The sequence below is a fragment of the Rhipicephalus microplus genome, chromosome 10 (genome assembly GCF_043290135.1).
Source record: "Rhipicephalus microplus isolate Deutch F79 chromosome 10, USDA_Rmic, whole genome shotgun sequence".
Classification (NCBI taxonomy): domain Eukaryota; kingdom Metazoa; phylum Arthropoda; class Arachnida; order Ixodida; family Ixodidae; genus Rhipicephalus; species Rhipicephalus microplus.
In genome coordinates, this window is record NC_134709.1 from 31,163,000 (window position 1) to 31,184,313 (window position 21,314).

Sequence of the window (21,314 nt, forward strand, 5' to 3'; positions counted from 1 at the left end):
GGTCGCTGAGCTGGGCTGAGGACACGACCGCTGCAACCTAAATCCTTTATCCACACATCCTCCCCCATACTGAGAGAAATCAGAGGAGTAGTACTGTGACGGCTATTGTAGTCCTTCGCCTGTTTCAACTTCGCCGCAGTATCCTGTGCTTGAAATTCCTCGTGATTGGGTAAGGCCGGAAGAAGTCGTTCAGGCAGAACCGGAAGACGAGTTTGTAGTCTCCTTCCCATGAGTAACTGAGCTGGAGAGACGCCCGAAACTCCAGGTGTGTCTCGGTATGCGAGTAGAGCGAGGTACGGATCCGGGCTTTTCTTCAGCAAATCTTTCACGGTACGCACCATGCGCTCTACCTCTCCGTTACTCTGAGGGTATCGAGGGCTGCTGGTCTCGTGGCAGAATCGATACGCCGTTGCAAAGTCGGCGAACTCCTTGGACGAGAATTGAGGTCCATTGTCCGTCCGCACAACGTCTGGTATCCCAAAACGGGCAAAACAACTCTTGACCGCAGCAACAACCGCTTTTGCTGATGAAGTTCCCAGTGTGACTATTTCTGGAAATCGGGAGTAGTAGTCGACAATGAGGACGTAGTCGCGTCCTTCCAGGTGGAACAAGTCGATTCCCAGGCGTTGCCATGGTCGTTCCGGTGTTGGCGTTGGTGACAGTGGCTCAGAACGCAAGGTTCGCGTCTCAGCACACTTAGCACATTGAGCCACAAGGTCCTCAATATGCTGGCTGCAATGGGGCCACCAAACGCACTCGCGGGCGCGCACTTGACAGCGGCGGACACCTTGATGTCCTTCGTGCAGTAGTGCGAGAATGTCCTTGCGTTGGGCTGACGGGATGACAATGCGGCGATCCAGTAAGAGTAACCCATCGTACACACTCAGTCTTTCTCGCTCCTTCCAGTATGGTGCTAAATGGGTCGGAACTCTCTTCTTGGACGGCCAGCCTTTCTCACAATAAGTCATAATAGAAGAACACTCGCTATCTTGAGCTTGAAGACGACGGATCTCGTCTAGCTGATTTTCCAGTTGTAAAGGTAGCTCCTTGAGAACTTCCCCTATATAGACTTCCAAGCTGCTGACTGCTTTAGAAGTTGGCAAGTCGCAGGGTGCTCTTGATAGTGTGTCCGCTGTGGCTAGCAGTTTTCCAGGAACATACTTGACGGCGAACTGATAGCGCATCAGTTTTATTCGCATACGTTGAATTCGAGGTGGCAAGATGTCCAGATCTTTACTTGACAGGAGAGCTACAAGCGGAAGGTGATCGGATTCGACCTCAAAGCTTAGTCCACGTAGGTATTGATCGAACCTGGTGACAGCCCATGTGACAGCCAGAGACTCCTTTTCCGTTTGACTGTAGCGTCCTTCTGTAGTAGTGAGAGATCTGGAAGCATAGGCAACTGCTCGTCGAATTCCTGACGGTTGATCTTGGAGTAAAACGGCACCAAGGCCATGAGAGCTTGCGTCAGCCGATACTATAGTTGGGTAATGGGGATTGTACATAGCCATACATGTGTCGGAGCTGAGCAAAGACTTTATCTTCTTGAACGCTTCCTCTTGGTTGTAACTCCAGCTCCACGCGTTATTCTTGTTGAGGAGTGCACGAATAGGTGCGGAGATCTCAGACAGTTTTGGAATGAATCGAGCCACATGGTTTACCATTCCAAGTAATCGGCGAACACCACTAACATCGATTGGTGGTGGGAGATCCATGATAGCCTTGACTTTGTCCGGGTCTGGACTAATTCCTTGCTGGCTGACGACAACTCCTAAGAACTTGACAGAAGAGACCCTGAACTGACACTTCTTTTCATTAAGAGTGACACCCGCTTGAGTCAACCGTGCCAAGACGTCAGCTAGACGCTGGTCGTGCTCTTGATGGTTCCTACCAAAGACGAGTATGTCGTCTATCATGTTGACGACTCCGGTGATGCCTTCGAGCAGTCTCGACATGAAGCGTTGGAAATACTCGGGTGCTGTCGCAATGCCAAAGGGAAGACGCTTGTAGCAATATCGGCCAAAAGGTGTGATGAATGTCGTCAGTTCTTCACTCTCACGAGTTAGTTTTATTTGGTGGAAGCTGGATCTTGCATCGAGCTTGGAAAAAATTTGTGCCCCACCAAGCTGACCTAAGATGTCTTCAACTGTCGGCAGAATGTAGCGTTCCCGCTGGATAACCTTGTTAAGCTTCGTCAAGTCGACACAGAGCCTGTACCCGCCCGACGACTTCGGCACGACGACGAGGCCTGAACACCATGCGGTAGGCGTGTCAACCTTGCGAATGACTCCTTGGGTTTCCATTTCATCCAATTCCTTCTTCACATGCTCTAGCAGAGGCAGAGGTATTCGTCGAGGAACACTTAATGAAAAGGGACGAGCATCTTGAGCGACGCGGATGTGGTATTCTTCCTGTACTTCGCCAAGCCCACGAAAAATTTTTGATTGAGATGACGGAATACCATCCACAGAGTCCAAAAACTGAACGATGCCCAAGTCTTCAATTGCTGGTAATCCCAGGAGGTGTGTCGTCTGGTTCTTGATAACATACAGTCTTTGCACAGACACTTTGTTGCGCCACTGCAAGGTAGCAGTGAAAGATCCCAGAACGTGCAGCCTTTGATTTCCAGGACCGGATACCTCGGCGTCCACTTTATCCAAAACAGTAGGTAATGCCGGAAAAGAAGGTGAAACCACCGTTATTTCGGCCCCTGAGTCTATCTTGAAGTGTGCGAGGTGACCATTCACGTGAATGTCGGCATATCGTGCCCGACGCGTACTGAGCGCGTGAAGTTCCACTGAGCCTAACAGCTCTTTCCGATGCTTGGCCCGGCAAACAGCAATAAAATGACCTTGCTTCTTGCAGAAATTGCATGTGGCTTTGCGAGCTGGGCATTCTTTTCGAGAGTGGTGACCACGGCCGCAGTAATCGCAAGTAGACTGAGTTGGCTGCACAGATTTGCTGCGACGCGATGAAGCGTTCTTCGCGCGTTGCGCCGCGTCCACGTTTAAGCTGTCAAAGGCCCCGTTCTCGCTGGGAGTTTCACGGGATAGACGCTCTTTTTCGGCTTCTTCATGAACACGCGCTTGGCACAACGCTTCCTCAGCTGTAAGTTTCGTACATCGGCACAACTGATCCGATAGCTTCTCATTCCGCAATCCAACGACAAACTTGTCTCGCACAAGGCGGTCTTCGATCTCGGCGTTGTTGTACCCACAACGCTTGACAAGATTCCTGAGCGCGGTGAAAAATTCATCAACCGGCTCCCCAAGTTGTTGCACTCGGCGGTGAAATCGGCGGCTCTCGTAAATCTCATTGATAGGGTGGACAAAATGCGAAGTGAGCTTAGCCTTGACTTCCGCAAACGGGCGGTTTTCCGGAGCAGACAGTCCTAGCGACGACAAGACGCTACGTGCTTGGGAACCCATGCAATATAAAAGAGTTCGCACCTGCACCTCGTCGGTGGCTGTGTTGATACCGGCCGCGAAGGCGTAATCTTCGTACCTCGTTATCCATGTTGTCCATTCCCCAGGGCTGGTGAAGTTGAAAGGCGACGGAGGCTGAAGTCCCGGTGTACCGACGTGAATGAAGTTGAGCTGAGAAGGTCCGGCGTCTGTCTCCTCCATAACTCCGCGTTAGACGCCCACTTCTGACACCATGTTCAGAGACGCCGAGTAAGACACGAGCATGGCTCATAGCAACAACAAGAAGACCCCCTTTATTCCCAACTGCCCCCCTGCTATATACCCCACATGAGGTGGCGCGCGCATGCCGACAGCGCCATCCATTAGAGGATTAACATAGCACTCAGCGTCCACTACAGTGGATATTGTGGTGTTGTGGCGCCATCCTTGAGAAGGATGCGCAATGTTTGTCGTGTTGTTGTGTGCTTTACATGCAGATGTCATTGCAGACAGGTACACGTGATTGTCAGCAGCCAATTACGTGTGAACGCGTCGCTTCGTGGTGTGGTTTTGATGAACGGCTGCTGGTCAGTCGAGTCGTTGTTGGGCTTCCGTGGAGTATACGTTTGACTCACTCGTGTGGGTGGGTCGATTGCCGGCGCGCGCCAAGCTCCGCGTCCAATCGTCGGGCTCTTTGCCGTCTTTCGGACGCCGCCCGCCCGCCGACACAACAGATATGGTGCTCAACTGCTAAGGCCGTGGAATCAAATCCCGTTCAAGGCAGTCGCATTTCAATATAGAGGTGAAATGCTACAAGCTACTGCACTTGAACATACAGATGCACGTTAAAGAAGGGAACCCCAGCTGGTCGAAATTTCTGGAAACCATTACTACGGGGTCCTTCACAATAATTTTGTGGTTGTGGGGTGTAAAACCCACGAAGTTATAAATGCTCCGAGGAATCTGAGAGGTGTCGCGTAATGAGTTCATGTCGCGCACAATATATTTTAAATGCCACATGAAGCTGGCGATAATGAACTAGCAAAATGAGACCATTGGAGGGCACCTTAGGATATAATAAAGTGGGCGGTGCAGTATCTCGAGGGAATGAACGTTTCTGTACGCCATTCAGTCATGTAAATATGGGGAAGTGGCAAATTGATTTTCCAACTGGATTAATCCATTTCAAGAGATAGCAAGGGAGACAAGCGCAAGCGTTGATGACTCTCTTACAAGGCATCGATTTGCAGAACTTTACTTGACAAGACAAATCGTCATCCTTGCTATTACTTCCGCCGGTTTTCAAGCCGCATTCCGAAATCGTCCCTCAGGCCACCGTATCTTAAGCATCGCCTTGAAGCACGGTGGTAGCGTGATGACACCAACATTGCCACTATTCCCGTTGTTTTCGCGCCTACGCGGTGGATGATAAAAAGGTGATGACATAATAAGAATTGTTAGCGTTTAACGTCCCATAACTACAATATAATTATGAGAGACGCCATGTAGTGGAGGGCTCCGGAAATTTTGACCACATGGGGTCGCTTGCCGTGCGCCTAAATAAAAGCACGCGGGCATCAAGGATTTTCGCCTTTATCGCAAATACGGCCGCCACGGCTGGGATTCGATCCAGTGACATATGGGTGAACAGGCGAGGGCTTTAACCGTTGGACCACCATGGCGGGTAATAGGTGATGACATCCAAGACGAAAGCCTAAAATATCATGAGGGTCAGCGCAATGATAGGCACGAAAAACAAGAGTGTGCACGACGCAGACACTGCCTATCATCTGAAAATTTAATTAAAAACCGTAGCAAGACTCGTGCAATTTGTGTGTTTGCGAAAGCCGTGATGAGTACATTTCGGCTTGCCCAATTGGCGAAATGGCGTTAGATGCCTCATCATGACATCATATGTCACAAGCCTTCTGACGTTATCGTGACGTTTTTTAAACGACGTTCTTGCTCTGTCAAAAGTGGGCTGATCCTAGAGGTACTGCGATAACGTGTGAGGTGTAGTAAGCTTCCAACGCCTCATATCTCAGAGGCAGCGCTTTAACACCCTGGGTGCGCGAGGCTTTCAGCCGGGGAAGCGAAGCACGGGTCGATACAGTCGACCGGGAAAAAGAAGCTGAAGAAGAAGAAAAAAGAGATAGTTTTTACCTTCCCTTCGTCTTACGACAATGCGTAAGGGGCCGTTGATATTTGACTGGGAAAAGAATTAAAGTTTGGATACGCGGGTACAAGAGAAAAAAACATACAATGCAGAAGCCAGAACCAAACGTCGCAAAGCTGTTCCACCAAGTTTAGTTGTATTTCCTGCTTTCCAATGACAATACTCCAGTCCTTTTTGATTATTCTACAAAGCAAAACAATTTACTTTTATATACTGCAGGTCCCAAAATAACGTCGCTTCTGACATTCACGCATGGGTGGCACGTCCTCATTGACCTATTGACGAATGTTGCGAAATGATAACAAGATGTGCTCTATATAATTTCCGCGCTTCCCGGTCATGCTACACAAGTATTGCCATTGATTGGGAGAAATTGACCTACAACCTTTGTTCTGTTTCTCCTAACAGAACCTTTTGGAGTGTGGCGGCAACCAACATGCCAGAGGAAGAAGAGGAAGACGGCAAAAAGGGCGCGAAAGGTGGCAAGAAGGCCGACAAAGTAAAAAAGGGTGACAAGAAAGGCGGCAAAGACAAAGGGGGCAAAGGCAAAGGGGGCAAGGACAAAGGAGGCAAAGGCGGCAAAGATAAGGGAAGCAAAGGCAAAGGAGGCAAGGGCGAAAAGGGCAAAGGGGGCAAAGGCAAGAGTGGGAGCAAGAGTGGAAGCAAGGGTGGAAGCAAGGGCGGAAGCAAGAGCGGAAGCAAGCCAAGCAGCACCGAAGGGAGCGTCGGCAAGAACGACGAGAAAAAAGATGCAGACCTCAAGCCCAGCAAGGAGTCCATTGAGAGTCCTCTAATCGGTTCGGCAACGGAACATCAGCATGAAACCGAGGACAAGCACGAGGGAGGAGCCAAAGACCAGATGCACGAAGAAAAACCAGGCGAAGGGACGCCACATGGGCACGGGCCTCTCAAGCCGGAAGAAGCGAAGGAAGGCGGCGAGCACAAAAACGGGAAACACGATGCCGACCACAAAGAAGGCGGTGTTCTGTTGTCTTTGGGCTCAAAGGAGAAACACGACAAACACGATGGTCATCATAAAGTAGGTGAGATGTTTCCTCCTTCGGACTCCAAGGAGAAACATGACAAACATGATGCCCACCATAAGGAGGGTGGTGGGCTGTCTCCGTCGCACTCGAAGGAGAAACATGGCAAACACGACGCCCACCATAAGGAGGGCGGCAGCATGTCTCCGTCACACTCAAAGGAAAAACACGGCAAACGCAACGTCTCTGAGAAGTCGTCAGGAAGCGAGAAGTCTTCCACCAAGAGTGGTAGCTCCACAGAAAAGACCGATACTTCCAAGTCCGAGACCAGCGAAAAGTCGTCCGAACAGTCCGGCAGCAAGACTGAAAGTGGGCCCGGGCACAAGAAGCCGTCCATCTTGAGCCACCACAAGAGAGGCGAACACTCGAAGGGCGCGCCTCGGTCGCTGACGGCCCATGGTCCGGTGTACGCCGAGCATTACTTCGGCGACGAATCGGACGATGACGGCCAGAGCTACATCGAGATTCAGATGTTCGGCCGCCGGCACTCGGATGGACTCGCCGACCAAGCGTCGTATGGGGCATGGAACCAGCACTACTACGACGCGCCACCGCCTCCCACAGCACAAGGGGCCACAGCTTCGTTCACCTGTTACAGCCCCGACGGTGCACAACTGCAAGCCGCCGGCCAATGGTCGTCCAACCAGCAGCTCGTCTCGAGTCCCGAACCCGGAGGCTATAGCGAGCAATACGACGACCTCACAGTGTCTGTGTGGCGGGGCCCTCAGCAACAGGGTATTACCATGGACGCCGGGAGGAGTACGATGATCGCGGAGAAGCTCAAAGAAATGCAGCAGGGTTTGGCGCAGCCCCTGCCGGATGATACGGTGACCACGGAGCGCGTCATTTACGAAGTGACACGCGGCAGACCTTGTAGCCAGGCCGTAGATTTGTCTGGAGCGCCTCCGCTTCGAGCTTCCAGTGGGCCCCTAGTTGCGCGAAGAAGCCAAGGTGCAAGCCAGTTCTACGGTCCTCCAGGAATCAGCCAAGCTGTTGTTCGAGTAAGGTATGTTTCTGTCCTTCAGTACCTTCGATAGATGCGATTTCTGAACACGGCTGATGCCGGCATAAAATAATGAGGACAGGAAACATCTGGAGGTCCTCAGGTGGGCTAGTTTGTTCATCAACATTGTGACATGTCAGCGCAACAACAACAAAAAGCAAACAAAACGGGACAGTGAACACATTTCACGTGGTGTCCTGTGCTGCGCCCTATGGGCTCACTGTCCCGTTTTAAGCTCTGCTCTGTCACATTGAGCAATTGCGTAATTATGCATGTAACGTATGTTTCAAATCATGCCTAATCTTTCATAAATGTTTCTGCTCCAGTACCATTATGATCTGCATAGCAAAGTATTTTTATGGGACAATAATCTCACGTAGTTTTAAATGCTCACCTCGTGACACAGCAATCCGGAGAAGCCGTGGGTCCTCCGAGCCTACATTACATTTCCAATCATTGTACGACTGTTGTTCGAGATGAACTTAGTTAGGCTTGCTGCAGCTTTTTTGCTTCCGAAAGGCGACGTACAATGAAAAATATTAACTCTAGATAGTGTAGGTCACTTTGACTACTACTTACAAACTGTGGAAAGCTAAAGTGAAAGGCATCTTATCAGTGACTTCCGATTCAAACGCTTCTGAGGGCAGGCGACAAAAACAAAAACAAACAAACAAGAAGAATGGCTGATCCTTCCGTCATAGGAATCGGTATAACACTAAAGCGAATCGTGTCTACACAGAAGTGATTATTTATTGTGCATTGATATATGAGAGCTTGCTCAATGTCTATTGGTGTTTGGCAGACAGCATCATTTGACTTTGACTTGGATGCACCCCCTTGACGCCTCGTGCCACATCCCTAGCCTAAAGACTAACGCCCATGACCAAGATTTAACCATTATTGGAAATGAAGTAGTTAAAGAAGCCTTGAAACACTTTTAGAAGTACCCCTGGAATGAATTCAGTAAAGGACTTTATTGCCTCACGAATTGACGCTGCGAAAAGTTTTTAGAATTCGTCCTGTACGAGCAGAGTTACGAAGATATGTCTCACGCTGCCATTGCTATCTCTCTTCTCTCGTCCCAATGAAAGCACAGGAAGCTAAGCAGCGAAGGTTCACACGGGGGAAGAAAATACGTCACGCGTGCTTCTTGACCTTGAGGACTTTCTCTCTCTTTTTTTTCGAACGCCCGGCTTTTTAGTGCGATCGCACGTGCCCTCACGGACAGGTCATGGTCTCTCGCGGCGGCCCTATATATATGTATACTCCCGAGCGCGCCCTACTCAACCCAGCCGACGGCGTGATAGTTGGACCCGTGACACAGCTATTTTCAGTATGTAGCATGAGTTAACGAGAAAAGAGAGAGCAACTTTTAGTCGACTCCGAGAATTTATTCCAGATTTCAGGTCGCGTGCTGCGCTGTAATATTTAGCTGGCGTGCTCTCTTAAGCCTCGACTACTGATGGGCAGAGTTGTTTCGGCAATGCTCAAAAAGTTCTGGAGGGTGGCCCCTTCAACATACACCTGATGGAGTCAGCATATTGTGAATCCCGCGCAAACACGACATCAACGAGCATGTAAGAAACACTGGTTCTCAAAATGCCCTTCTTCAAAGCGTTGTCACTTGAGAGAAACAGTAGGCTGTGCGCTCCCGAGTAATAGGGTAACTTACACCGGCGCTCATGCAGTAAGTACCACACTTCACATAGGCAACACAGGAGGCAAAGGTCCGTAAACTGAGCAGCGAACATGCGAAATCGCAACTTCCCGCTAGCGTGTTTCTCGCTACAACAGGGAGCAACGTTCACCCGTCGACATTATTGCCTTTCTGCAGAGTTTTTTTTTTAAATAGCCGGTGCATGCTATTGCATTGTCAGCAGTACGTGGATGAGAAACACCTTTGGTGTGTGTAAAAGCCACACTACCCTGACAACGTGCCGTTAGTCGCTAACAAGAAGCAAAAGGCAAGGAATGTAGTTCTGTCTGGGGTGACTCATAGAAGCGTTTCTCGCTGACATAGAGGTGTCCCTGCTGTCTTATTGCTGAATAACTTCCTATGGGCGAGTAATTGTCATGGCACAGTACTTAAGAGACAGCGGCACTGAGAAATAATATGTGTGAGATATGTGGTCCGTCAGTGGAATCGCGTGCATCTGCGTTGGTAGCTTAACGGGTAGAGCGTCGGGCACCTATCGTCGTGAACCGGGAAGTCAAGGACATGATCCCGGGTGATGAAACGTTTTTCTATTTCTTTATTCTTAGCCGTTAGTGTAGATTTCACCAAAGTCATTTTCTGCGACATGAATACTACAGTGAAGTCTTGGAAGACCCCGGCATAAAACAAATAATAGAATTTGATGCCATGTTCAAAAAATAGTAGCGCGAACTAATGCAGTCTGTTCAGGTTCGAATGTTGAAATACGCTCCAGCGCTAACTCAATTTTCAATTAACGACCAATAGGAAGTGCTGCCATAATCAAGAATATGACTGAAAGCTGAAACCCACAGTAGAGAAAGCTTGACTTCGCAGGTTGACTGCCGTTCTGTGAGCCTACGCAGCTTCACTTCTACTTTCTTTTTTTTTCTGTAAAGGTGTAGCAAAATTAAGTTGATAGCGTCAGTGATCTTTTAGGTAACTTGCGTTTCCGTATACAGGGTTGCCCTTGAGTGCCACTAATCTGCTATGTTTCAGGTTTTCTTGTTGGCTGGACCCCGTAGGTAATGTTGTTTGTAAAACGTTTTCATGCTTGGTGTCGGACAAAAGTGATGCGAATGCATTTGGTCAACTTTGTTAGACTTACTAAACTAATTTTTCACCAAACGATGTTCTGAGAGAGAGAGAGAGAGAGAGAGAGAACGAGATGTGGGTTGCACAGAGCAAATGTTGGCCGTTTGAAGTGCACTCCGGCTGGTAGTGAAGTGTGTGACCTGGTAGGTATATGTGGCTGGTAGGTATATGTGTGTTGACGTAGGTATGACGTAGGTATGACGTAGGTATGACGTGTGACGTAGGTATATGTGTGTTGACGTATATGTGTGTACCCTGTTAAACCACGGTAAAGAGGCCGAGCATGTATGAAAATGCACTGTCTACCTACAAGACCGTATGTGGTGCCCTTTCAGCATCTGTAAAACGTCTTCTGGGCCAGGTTGACCCAAATCAAGAAATAGACGACACACACAAGCGCTGTGTGCGTGTCTCGTCTTTGTTTGTGGTGTGTCTAAAAGTACCTCCATGGTTTCAGCATCTGTACAGGCGATTGACCCAACTTGGCCTAACCACTATTAACGAAACGCAGCACGAGATGCGGCAGTCGAGCGCCACGCGGCTCCACAGCGCGGGTCCCGGAGGCATGCGTGCAAACAGCAACCACGGGATGACCCGCCACGCTGCTCCTCCAGCTCCGAGCTTCGCGAGACCCCCGAGCGCTCACAGCTTCGGCGGACACGGCGGGACCCGTCCCTCCGTGTCTCCGAGAGCGAGCAAGAGCGGTGGCGGCGTCCAGCCCCAGCGGGCGGCGGAGATCATCAAACAGCAGGCGGACATCATCGACCGCCAGTCGAACATCATCAACCAGCAGTCCGGCATCATCGACCAGCAGCTGGGTCTGGTGGACGCGGCGCTCAGAGGGGGTACGTCCGCCGTGTGCGGCCGCCAGTCCGTTGCTCCAGTCGCGCCGCAGGATTTCGCCGTTGCCGTGCTGCCGGCCGCGCAGTCGGACGGCGCGTACGACAGCGAGATGTTCGTCAGCGCCGAGATCGTCGAGACGAATCGCAGTCAGTAAATATATAGCTGGAGAAAGCGGGCACTTGTTTAGAAGGGTGGTTTAACAGCGCCTCCTCATACCCCCAGAACAGCCCGTGGTCGAATGTAAGACGGCAGTTTGTCTCTTCTTTCCCGGCAGGGGGTACCACCTTCTCTTAATTCAATTATTAACGAGGTACCTAGACAAAAAGCCTCAGTTTTCTTTATGCATTCCCCTTACATAGACGACTAGAAAGAGAAAGAAATCATTTTGTTGATTAGTATACCCTACGTTCATTGGCAAATAACAAAACACACTGAAACTTTTGCGCACAGAACACGAAGACAAAAATGAAAGATTCATTTTGTGTTCCGGGCGCATTAGTTTCAGTATGCAGCCAAACTAACTGAACTCCCTTTCCTAGTATTACGGCAAATAATGACATGTACACATGTCTGACTATTGAAAGACGGCCGTGAAAGTAACCGACACGCTCTTTACTGGTGATCTTACAGTGGCCCTGTTGCTACGCTCAGGCGATAGCCACCAATCCGCATAGCGAAGGTGCCGGCAAAATTTATTTATTTTATTTATTTATAGAATACTGCAGACAAAAAGTCCAAGCAGGGTGGGCATACATGAAACACACTAAATAACAGAGTGAAACAATGTTGCAAAGCGTTCTTACACAAGTCCTTTGCTATAAGACAGAGGGGTTATGGTTTAAAAAAAAAGTAACAGTTGAACAACAAGGTGCTAATACCATTCAAGAAAGTCATGGAAGAAGAGTATATACAAAATGGTCAAGGGCGTTGAGGAAATGTTGAGGAAAATAACCGATACAGTATGCCAGGTCAGCGCCACGATTAGTTTAGAAATGGTGGTTTACGATTTAGAGTACTTCGTACTCTACTATGGGAGAGCGTAAAGCCGTCCCTTGAACAGGAGTACCGTGAGAGGTGTACAACAAAACGTCGTCGGATCGTAATGTCAATAATCAATAACCTATCCAAAATTGGCCATGTTGGAAGGCTCTCATGGTCCAATATCTCACACAGGAAAGCCTTGATTTGCCTGATACCCTAACTGTAAGTAGTTTTATCAGATACACTTGGTCACTACTTTTGTAATGTTTTCTTCTCTCTCTACTGAGATCTTTTAGTACCCTTCCCAATATTTATACAGAGTAGCATGCCAGCGATAAATAGACGCCGGCGAAAATTGCCGTTTTTCTAATGAAGAGTGTCTCTCTCTCTCTCAAATACTTCAGACAAGGGTGATCCTTACTGTACGCTATTTAATTGCAAAATTAATGATGAGAACACCAGAGAATTTCAGCCATCGTCTTAATGCTAATTATGAAGTCGAAATTGGTAACATCATCCCGCGCGTCACGTATTCAATGTGCGAGCCACAAGTTGCGAAGGCTTCAGACGGGCGCGGCTCAAGCATAGATGAAGCACGTCGGCCGGTTTCGTACGGGCAAATGAGCGTGAAGGGGCGCCGGAGGGGAGGCTGCGTTGCCTAGGGCAGCAACGGTGAGCTTTGACGTGAAGAGCACGGTCACGCGCGCTGTCTCGAGAGACATCAGTAGATGGCTCCCGCCGCCCTTGTACGTGTCTCACTCTCACCGCTTTCTTCTTTGAGATGACAGGTGGCACTTAGCTCACTGGGCTGTCTGTATTCCGTTAAGACCGTTTAACATGCCACAATTGCAGTGAAAAAAAAAATCGTTCTGTTCGCTCCATTCGCTCTGTTCGCAACCGCTTGTAACGACAGTTTCGTTTCACATGGACCACGAACGGTCCGTGATTTTCGCTCTGCGACTGGAGTGGTGAGTTCTTGCCATCCTTCTGTCTGGCAGACACCGCAGAATTTTTCGAACGTAATGTAATGATTTGTGCACTATTATATCACTAAGTTTCTATAATCGGTAACGAAGGGCCCGCGTGTTTTGACGTTTAAGAACACTTCTTAATCTAAATTAATTTTAAAATGCACAGCATCGGCCGGTACTAAAACAAACACGTCGACGCTATTTTGACGGCTTTGTCGGTCTGGCCCTATTTCGACGGGTCTCGACCAAAAATCGCTCCCGCCGTTGCGAGCAGAGCGAAAATTTCCAACATGTCGGAAGCTCGCCGCGGACCGCTGCGGCGGGAGCGAACTGGCCTTTTTTTTTTTTAGCTGCGAGTGAATTCGTGCGCTGAAAATCGCTACTTTTTGTGTCATGTGGAACGGCATTTACGTGAGCGCTTATGCAGAGTGGCGCGAGATCACCTACAAAAGGAGTCAGCTGCAAGGGCGTAGCCAGGGTAAGGTCAGGATGATTCAAACCACTCAGAAATTTTCATTTTTTTGCGTACAGACACAAGCACACATGCAAATGCACGCACAAACATACACGAAGTACGGTTGAATCCCCCTAAAGTAATTTACGGCTATACACCTGGTCAGCTCCTAGCCTTACTTTTTATCACACGGATCATCAAGCTACGGGCTGCATATGGCCCACGTTGAAGTAGCGTGGGGCCCTCAGCATGACGTCAGAACCCTCCCCGCTCCCGTAGTCATTTCCTGTGGAAAGGGCGGCATGGGAGTTTAACTCTCAAATGGGGTTTTTGCTTGTAAGCTGTGTTTGTGAACTGTAGCTTTGTGGCACTCACGCTGAAAATCCGCATGGTTTCTATCGCCCTTATTTACATTATCGTCAATTACTATTCGCCGAATTTCTTCTATCTCATTCACGTCACCCGCCCCCCCCCCCCTTCCCTCCTCAATTGGCTGTGCGGCCACCGCAATGTTCAAATTCATTACTGTCGCAATAATTGCTCCTCCCTTCCGGTAAGAATGATTAAAATGTTTCGCTTGATTAAAAAAATAGCTATTGCAAAGCTCGATCTGTCATGTTGGCTGTAATTGATTAGTAGAAGCCGTGAGACCACTAGATCGATTGCTACAAAAGAACACAGTAGAGCGGAGTAAGTAGGGGTTAAGCTCTCGCGTTGGATGTAAAAGAAGAAACTTTATCATAACCGAAATATGAAAGAAAGTATAAAATATACTGAAACTGACTGGATGGGTCCAAATGGCAAGAACTCATTGTTCTGAATGGACCAAACCGCAAGCGCCCACATAATGGTCTAGTTCCCGTCTATGGTCTATATTAATGGTCTATATTAATAGAGGCGAAATGCTAGGGGCGCGTGTAGATTTAGGTGCACATTAACGAGCCCCAGGCGATCGAAATCGCCAGAGCCTTCCACTACGACAACTCTCATAATCACATCGTTGTTTTGGGACGTGGAACGTCAACAATTATTAATTTGTCCCAGTAAATTACAGCACTGTTACCCACGACGAAGACAGTGAGAGGCACTAAAAAAAATCCACAGCATATGCACGGAGTGAATGATGATGAGTGCGGTGAAGCGTAAGTCCATCCGTCCATCTGTCCATCCATCCGTCCGTCCGTTCATCTGTCTGTCTGTCTGTCTGTCTGTCTGTCTGTCTGTCTGTCTGTCTGTCTGTCTGTCTGTCTGTCTGTCTGTCTGTCTGTCTGTCTGTCTGTCTGTCTGTCTGTCTGTCTGTCTGTCTGTCAACAATACGAAATCGTCAACTATACGAAAACCATTAATGCCATCTAGTGATATTTACATAAACATATACATACAACGCCATCTATTGAGCAATTCATAAATAATTGATGGCTACATAATATTATTACTGCAGAGTATGGAACGTAGTAAGGATCGAACTACTACTAAGAGGGAGCTTGTAGAAAACTAAGGTTCCCTACTACAATTAGGAAACCTTAGGAGCTTCGCCCCTAAAACCACACGTTGGGCTGTTTCATGTTTTTCTTTGTGTGCATTGCCTGTTGTATTTCGTCGCCTTGTCCTGGCAGCCAAAGTTAGACGAACTAGCTGACAAGTCCACCTTTAGTGTGAAATCTCAGAGGTCTAAGATCTTAAACCTGACCTACGTGCTTTTCGACCACGATTTTGCAGCTATGTAACGTAATAATACTCGGGGTACAACGTCCCAAGATTCACGGTATGTTTATGAGGGACACCGTAGTGGAGGGCTCCGAAAATTTCGACTATCTTGTGCTCTGACTTCGCACAGTACACAGGCCTCCAGGATTTCGCCCCCATCAAAATGCGACCGAGGTGGCTGGGATCGAATTTGCGACCTTCGGCTGAGCAGCGAAGCTGCGTAACCCCAACACCACTGAGGTGGATGTTGCACTTTTCCGCCATAGGCGTTAATTTTGCGCATTTCACTCTCGTTACAGTGTCCAGGAACCCATGGAACCGTCGGTACTGATGAAAGGCCGAGCCTTAGAGTGTCCGGCGTACTCGTTCCCCACGTCTTCTCTGGCTTTGGAGCATTTGGAACGGACGAAGCAGCCTGTTCGGATGGCCAGCCATGAGCACGCAGCAGAATTGATTTATCTCCAATAAAATTTGTTTCGTACAATGTCGCAACTATGTACTTCTTATGTGCACACTGGGCACCAGAAACAGAGAGAAGATGGCGAGTGTGACAATGGAGCGCGAGTTTTGTGAGAGTGACGGGGATTGATTCACGTAAAAGACAAGACACGAGAAAAGGAACACAGATTGCGTTTCGTCTGTCTGTCTGTGTGTCCCGTCTTTTGTGCGCAGCACTTCCCTTCGAGGTGATTCACCAACGAGCCCAAGGTGAAACCCTCCTGAAGTTCATGAGACTGCGCTTGCATATCTTCCGAACGAACGAATAACTTTCACTGTTGGTAACGAGCAACTCATGCTTATTCCTTTATTTACAGCAAAAGCTGTTGTGAGATTCCAACAAGGGTCACGTGTTTACATAGTTTTCCGCCACCGCTGCCGCCGGCGGTGTCCGTAACCACTATCGCACAAAATTAAGAAAAAAAAAACAACCCACCAGCTCGTCCTGCGCGGAACGCGCAACAGTCGCAGCGAAAGCTAGAAGAGCCGCCTTCCAGGGCCTTTTCTAAGTACCCTTTGGGTAACTGCTACAAGCACACTTTCTGGGTACCCAATATACCATAAATAACCATATTTTTGTGTAGTCCTCAGCCCAGAAGGCTTTGAAAGCTTTGCTACGCTTTTTGCGGACAACTGGCCTCAGAGACAGACTTTAGTGTCTTATACTCTTTGATGTTGCTTTTCCTCTGTCGCAATTTTTTTTTGTAATTTCTCTCTCTCTTCGCAACATTTCTTTTTAACATCTTTGATTCCCCTCACCCCTTTCCCCAGCACAGGGTAGCCAGCCGGTCTAAGAACTGGCTAACCTCCCTGTCTTTCCGCTTAAACTTTCCTCCTTCTTCTTTTTGTGTAGTAGGCGGGTATTCACAATGTTATCCTTCGTCATTCTTCGGAGACTTGAAGCGTGGCGTCTACAGTACACTTGAAGGAAATTTTTTGCAAATTTTTTATGTGGTGGCTGACGGCGATGACGAATTACGCCTGACGTGGGTATGCGGCGGAGTTAATAGGTGATCAAGAACAAGCTTTTGTAATGGACTGGAGCTTTGGACGACCCACTCGTTACGCAATTCGCATCGTGTGACGCCTGGCTTTTGCTTTGCTGTTCTGAAACGCTTTATTATTCACATTAACGCGATTCCTTTCCCGACATTATGTTTGCCTAAAGCAAGTTTGCGACGGAGTTTCAAGCACCGGCGTTGCTCTGTGATAGAATACTGGGCTGGCACGCAGGGTACCCGGGTTCGAATCCCGCTAAGTCCCTGACGTGGAACGCGCCACGCCTGCGCAGGACTGGTGGTCTTTTTTTCATAAAATGAAGATCCCCCCCCCCCCCCCCTATTTAAAATAAGACACCTCTCAACCGGCGCTAGGTGTACGCCGTACCGTAATGCTAGAGGAACTTCACGACTTTATAAGACAATTCTGGCAAGATTTCGCCTATTACACAAGTAGTCGAGCTTATTGTAGCGCTAACACACACCGGTGATTACAAATTGTGCTGTTGAAATCGCGATGCCACATTGCCGGGGTTCTGAAGACCACCGCGCTGCGCGATGCTTTGTACTTCTTGGCAACCATGCAGCTTTCAAATACCGGTGAAAATAGAAGTCACATGCATGGTGTGCTAGACAGTCCTTTAACAAGACGATAATGACGGTGATTATTTTCTTTTTAATGGCACTCACCGACTTGGGGGATGGGCCTAGACAGGGCGATAGTGTGGTCAAGATAAGGATCTATGATTTTACAGCAAACACGAAACTTAGATGGTAATCAAAACATCGAGTGTGATGTTGAAACTGCCTGAACAGTTAAAAGATATCGAGAATTTAAATCACACCATTTACGTGGATGATTTAACAATATGGATGAACAAAGGTAGTGACGGCCAAATTGAAGGCTCTCTGCAGATCGCCATTGACAAAATCGTGGAGTACCTGAAACCCAAAAGACTTAGATGCTCGGCCGAAAAGTCGGAAGCACTCTTCGTCATGCCCACCGGGAAACGGCGGCTCCACAAAAAGCCTAAAGTGGACATTCACTTGTATGTTAACGGCGCAGACATCCCCACGGTCGACAGTATCCGTGTCTTTGGACTGGGGATTCAGGCAAACGATAAGAATTCTGAAACGCTTGCCAGGTTAGAAGCCAGTTCTAATCATACCTGTTGTCTCATCAGACGAATAGCGAACAGACATGCTGGGATAAAGGAGGTGAACCTTCTTTGATTAGTGCAAACCTTCATAATAAATAGGATAGTGTACGTGGCACCTTATTTAAAAATAAACCAAGTGGAACGGGGCAAGCTCGACACCATTATCAGAAAAAAGTGTGAAAGTCACACTCGGACTTCACCCGAACACGTCCACTGGCAGAGTTATAAAGTTAGGGATATCTAACACACTCGATGAGCTGATTGAGGCTACCTTGACTGCTCAACATCAAAGGCTCCTCGGATCTAAAACGGGGAGAGCAATATTAAAGAGATTGGGCGACGAGCCCTCGCTGAGCAAGCGCGTTCAAAAGACACACCGGTACAGATGAGGGAGAGGATAAAGATACCTCCGCTACCCAGAATCATGAACCCTAACTTTCACGAAGGCAGGCGTAAAGCCAGGGAAGATGCATTACAATCCAGGTACACCGGTCGAAAGGACGTCGCCTGTATACAGACGCTGCGGAATATGAAAGCAAAGCGGCACACACGGCAGTGACGGTCAGGGAAGACGGTGGCTTGATGGCGTGCTGCACAGTCCGTGGTGTCGAGACAGTAAAGGCCGAGGAAGTGGCCATAACTTTGGCAATCAGCCAAAAGAAGGTCAGGGTGATCATCAGCAATTCCAAGAACGCCGTGAGAAATTATGAATCGAGAAGGGTGACGGAGACTGCCGTGCGTATATTAAACATGGTTGGAGTACCCAAAGAGCTGGTTCTGCTCGTTTGCGCTCCAGCTGACCAGGAACTTAGAGGAAATGAGGAGGCTCATTCGGTCGCCCGAGGTCTCACCTACTGGTCGATCCCTGAAACCTCCCACGTTACCGAACAAAAAAAAATTGAGGATATGCGCACATACCATGAAAACGTCGCACACTACAGGTTGAATCGGCAAGTATACCCGAGAGCGGACAACTCACTGAGTAAGAAAAACGAGGTTTTGTGGCGAAAGTTACAAATCGGAGTTTTCCCAAACCCCGCACTTTACGGCAAGTGGCACCCCGCTGTTTTCCGGTCCCAGTCTAAGTTTTGTGATTAGGTAGCGAGTTAGGTCCACACGGTGTGGACATGTCGAAGTCAAAACGATGGTTCCCACACTGTAGAATCCTGGGAGGCCCTGCTCCGCAGCCCAGACCCCAACATCCAGCGCGACATCATCAGTCAAGCCCTTGCTGCTGCCGTATCCCAAGGGATTCCGGCCGACAGTTAGGGGCGACTTGCCATGCCTGAAGTAATTGACTGACTTTTTAATAAAGTTCTCTCTCTCTCTTTCTCGAAGTCAAAAGCTCTCTTCTTCTTCTGTTACGTTTTTTTATTATTCATCAACATTGATCTTTTCCCAAAGCTTTGTATAAATCACGTGGTTTCGCAGTTGCTCCGGGATCGGTCCACCCTTCACCAAGCACCGATGTCATGTAATGACGTTAAAATTTGACATCATCGTGACGACACAAACTTGGTTGATCTGTGATGGTACAGATGACGTAGATACTTTTCTGGATGGTCCATGCTGATGTCGATGCCACAGACGGTCAGCTTTCAGGTTTCATGAGGTGCCTATACTTTCGTCTCAGAACAAGACACCGACACCCCAATTGCAGAACACAGATAACCGCGCATTGTCTATGCATTTTCTTATCTTTTCCTGTATTGTAGCGCTGGTTTGCGTGATCGCAAATCGAGTATCATTCACATTGGCTGATTGCGGCCAGCGTGCGAAAATATACATGAAAGAGATGTAAAAAACAAACAAACACTGGGACTGTACAGACAGGTATAGTGGAACACGGTAAAGGGCTCCCAGAGCTAGAAAGAAAAGTTTGAATGAAGAATTTCTTCGTTTTGCACGTGTTCGCGTGGTCACCGTCTTTTAACATACACACTAACAAAGCATTCTATCCTTCCAAGTAACACGCTAGCCCATTCCTGCGAACTTTCTCGCAATCTCTTTGCTGTTCGCCATGTGATGCCACAGTATGGATATCCATCATCATTACCAATGTGGATGCATAAAGCTGGACTTGGTGCGTCCCCGTTACGTTAGTTTTGCGATGAAATTGAGACAATAGAGCATTTCGTTTTATATTGTAACCGGCAATCTAGCCAGAGAAAAAAAGATATGTCGTTGCTCCCTTTCTAAAGTTAGGATTACTAATAAATGTTACGCAAATTTTGTGATTTCGTGGAACTTCATTTGGTTGTAGCCACAGGGAGGTCTACTCGGCTGTGTTTGATTACTTACAGGAAACAAAACATTACCATGCCAGTGCATATTTGCCCATTTACATAATTAGTTACAACTCGTTGTTAAATACGTCAAACATGCCAATGAACAGCCCGACTGTTTGCTCTATAAAATAATTTGTTAGCTATATCTTCCATTAGTCTGAATTAACTGTGTTTTTACCTTCATTGGTATTTACCTCAAAGATCCTGCCGCCTGGTCCTTGGCCCATCTTTCTTTGTGCGTGACTGCCATCAGCAAGAGGATATCATCATCCTCATCAAGTGCACGTTGGGGAAGGAGCCTGCGACGACGAGGTCGAAGTGGAGGTGTGCGCGCGCTTCTTTCTGCGCGTGTCCGAGCCACGCAGGGCGCGCCCGGCCCGTGCCGTATTCCGAGGAACGCGAGCGCCGTCGGCACGCAGGTCAGCGGGGCCGCCACGGCGACCGACAGGACGGCCTTCGAGGTTCCCCAGCCCCCGCCGTTGACCACAGCCACAGGGTGCCCCCTGGCTCGCACGAGGTAAGACGCCGCCGGCCATATGCATGGCTCTCATGGCCCCTTCTCGGTAATAGGCGTAACCGACACTGGGCCTAAGCAATGCTCCAGGAACAGATTTGCCCTGGACAAGGGAGAGCGCACGACGACACTTACAGCTACTCTTATGCGCGTTTCGGTTTGTTACTTTATACCTCGGAAGGGGCGCTGCTCGAGGTTGCTGGAGAATTGCTCATTGCTCGCTGCAGCTGAAGTGGAGCGAACGTAGCCCTACTCTGGTCCGACTACCCCTAAGCCTAAGAGACCTTGCAGAAGTAAGCAATAAATTACGGCCACAGGCTTTTGTTTACTCTCCTTTTCGTTGTCGTGCGTTTCGGTCGGAAAATGATATCGCACCACTGCCAGCCAGACTTAACAAGCCGCCGCGTTTCCAGACGCTGCGCTCAGAGGGAGAATGGAACTTCCGGTTTGACAAACAGCGGCCACGTATCCGGCGCGCCGAGTGCG

The 21,314-nt window shown here is 48.6% G+C and overlaps 2 protein-coding genes across 4 annotated transcripts in view; both read left to right on the forward strand.

The window, feature by feature from the left end:
* The first annotated feature begins 5,457 nt into the window (after nucleotides 1–5,457).
* Nucleotides 5,458–15,767, forward strand: LOC142774677 (uncharacterized). 3 transcript variants are annotated; one of them, XM_075875366.1, is made up of 3 exons: nucleotides 5,458–7,624; nucleotides 10,926–11,403; nucleotides 15,670–15,767. In XM_075875366.1, exons 1-3 carry the CDS (start codon nucleotides 5,876–5,878, stop codon nucleotides 15,699–15,701), a joined length of 2,259 nt encoding a protein of 752 aa, XP_075731481.1. In that variant the 5' UTR covers nucleotides 5,458–5,875; the 3' UTR covers nucleotides 15,702–15,767. The 3 variants fall into 3 exon arrangements, with proteins under 3 accessions (XP_075731481.1, XP_075731482.1, XP_075731483.1); XM_075875367.1 differs by having other exon boundaries at nucleotides 5,459–7,624; nucleotides 10,926–11,259; nucleotides 15,670–15,740; XM_075875368.1 differs by lacking the exon at nucleotides 15,670–15,767 and having other exon boundaries at nucleotides 5,459–7,629; nucleotides 10,926–11,149.
* Nucleotides 15,768–20,620: 4,853 nt separating this feature from the next.
* LOC142774678 (uncharacterized) overlaps nucleotides 20,621–21,314 on the forward strand; it is a 28,510-nt gene continuing 27,816 nt past the window's right edge. Inside the window, exon 1 of the mRNA XM_075875370.1 lies at nucleotides 20,621–20,831. The gene's annotated coding sequence lies outside the window, so the exon portion shown is untranslated. The remainder of the gene's footprint in view (nucleotides 20,832–21,314) is intronic.

What these genes read in the sequence shown, in the direction of transcription:
- LOC142774677 (XM_075875366.1), top strand. Translation starts at nt 5,876, where the DNA reads ATGATAACAAGATGTGCTCTATATAATTTCCGCGCTTCCCGGTCATGC. An exon ending in TCAGCCAAGCTGTTGTTCGA is followed by an intron (nt 7,625 to 10,925) that starts GTAAGGTATGTT and finishes AACGAAACGCAG; the next exon opens with CACGAGATGCGGCAGTCGAG. An exon ending in GATCGTCGAGACGAATCGCA is followed by an intron (nt 11,404 to 15,669) that starts GTCAGTAAATAT and finishes CTCTCGTTACAG; the next exon opens with TGTCCAGGAACCCATGGAAC.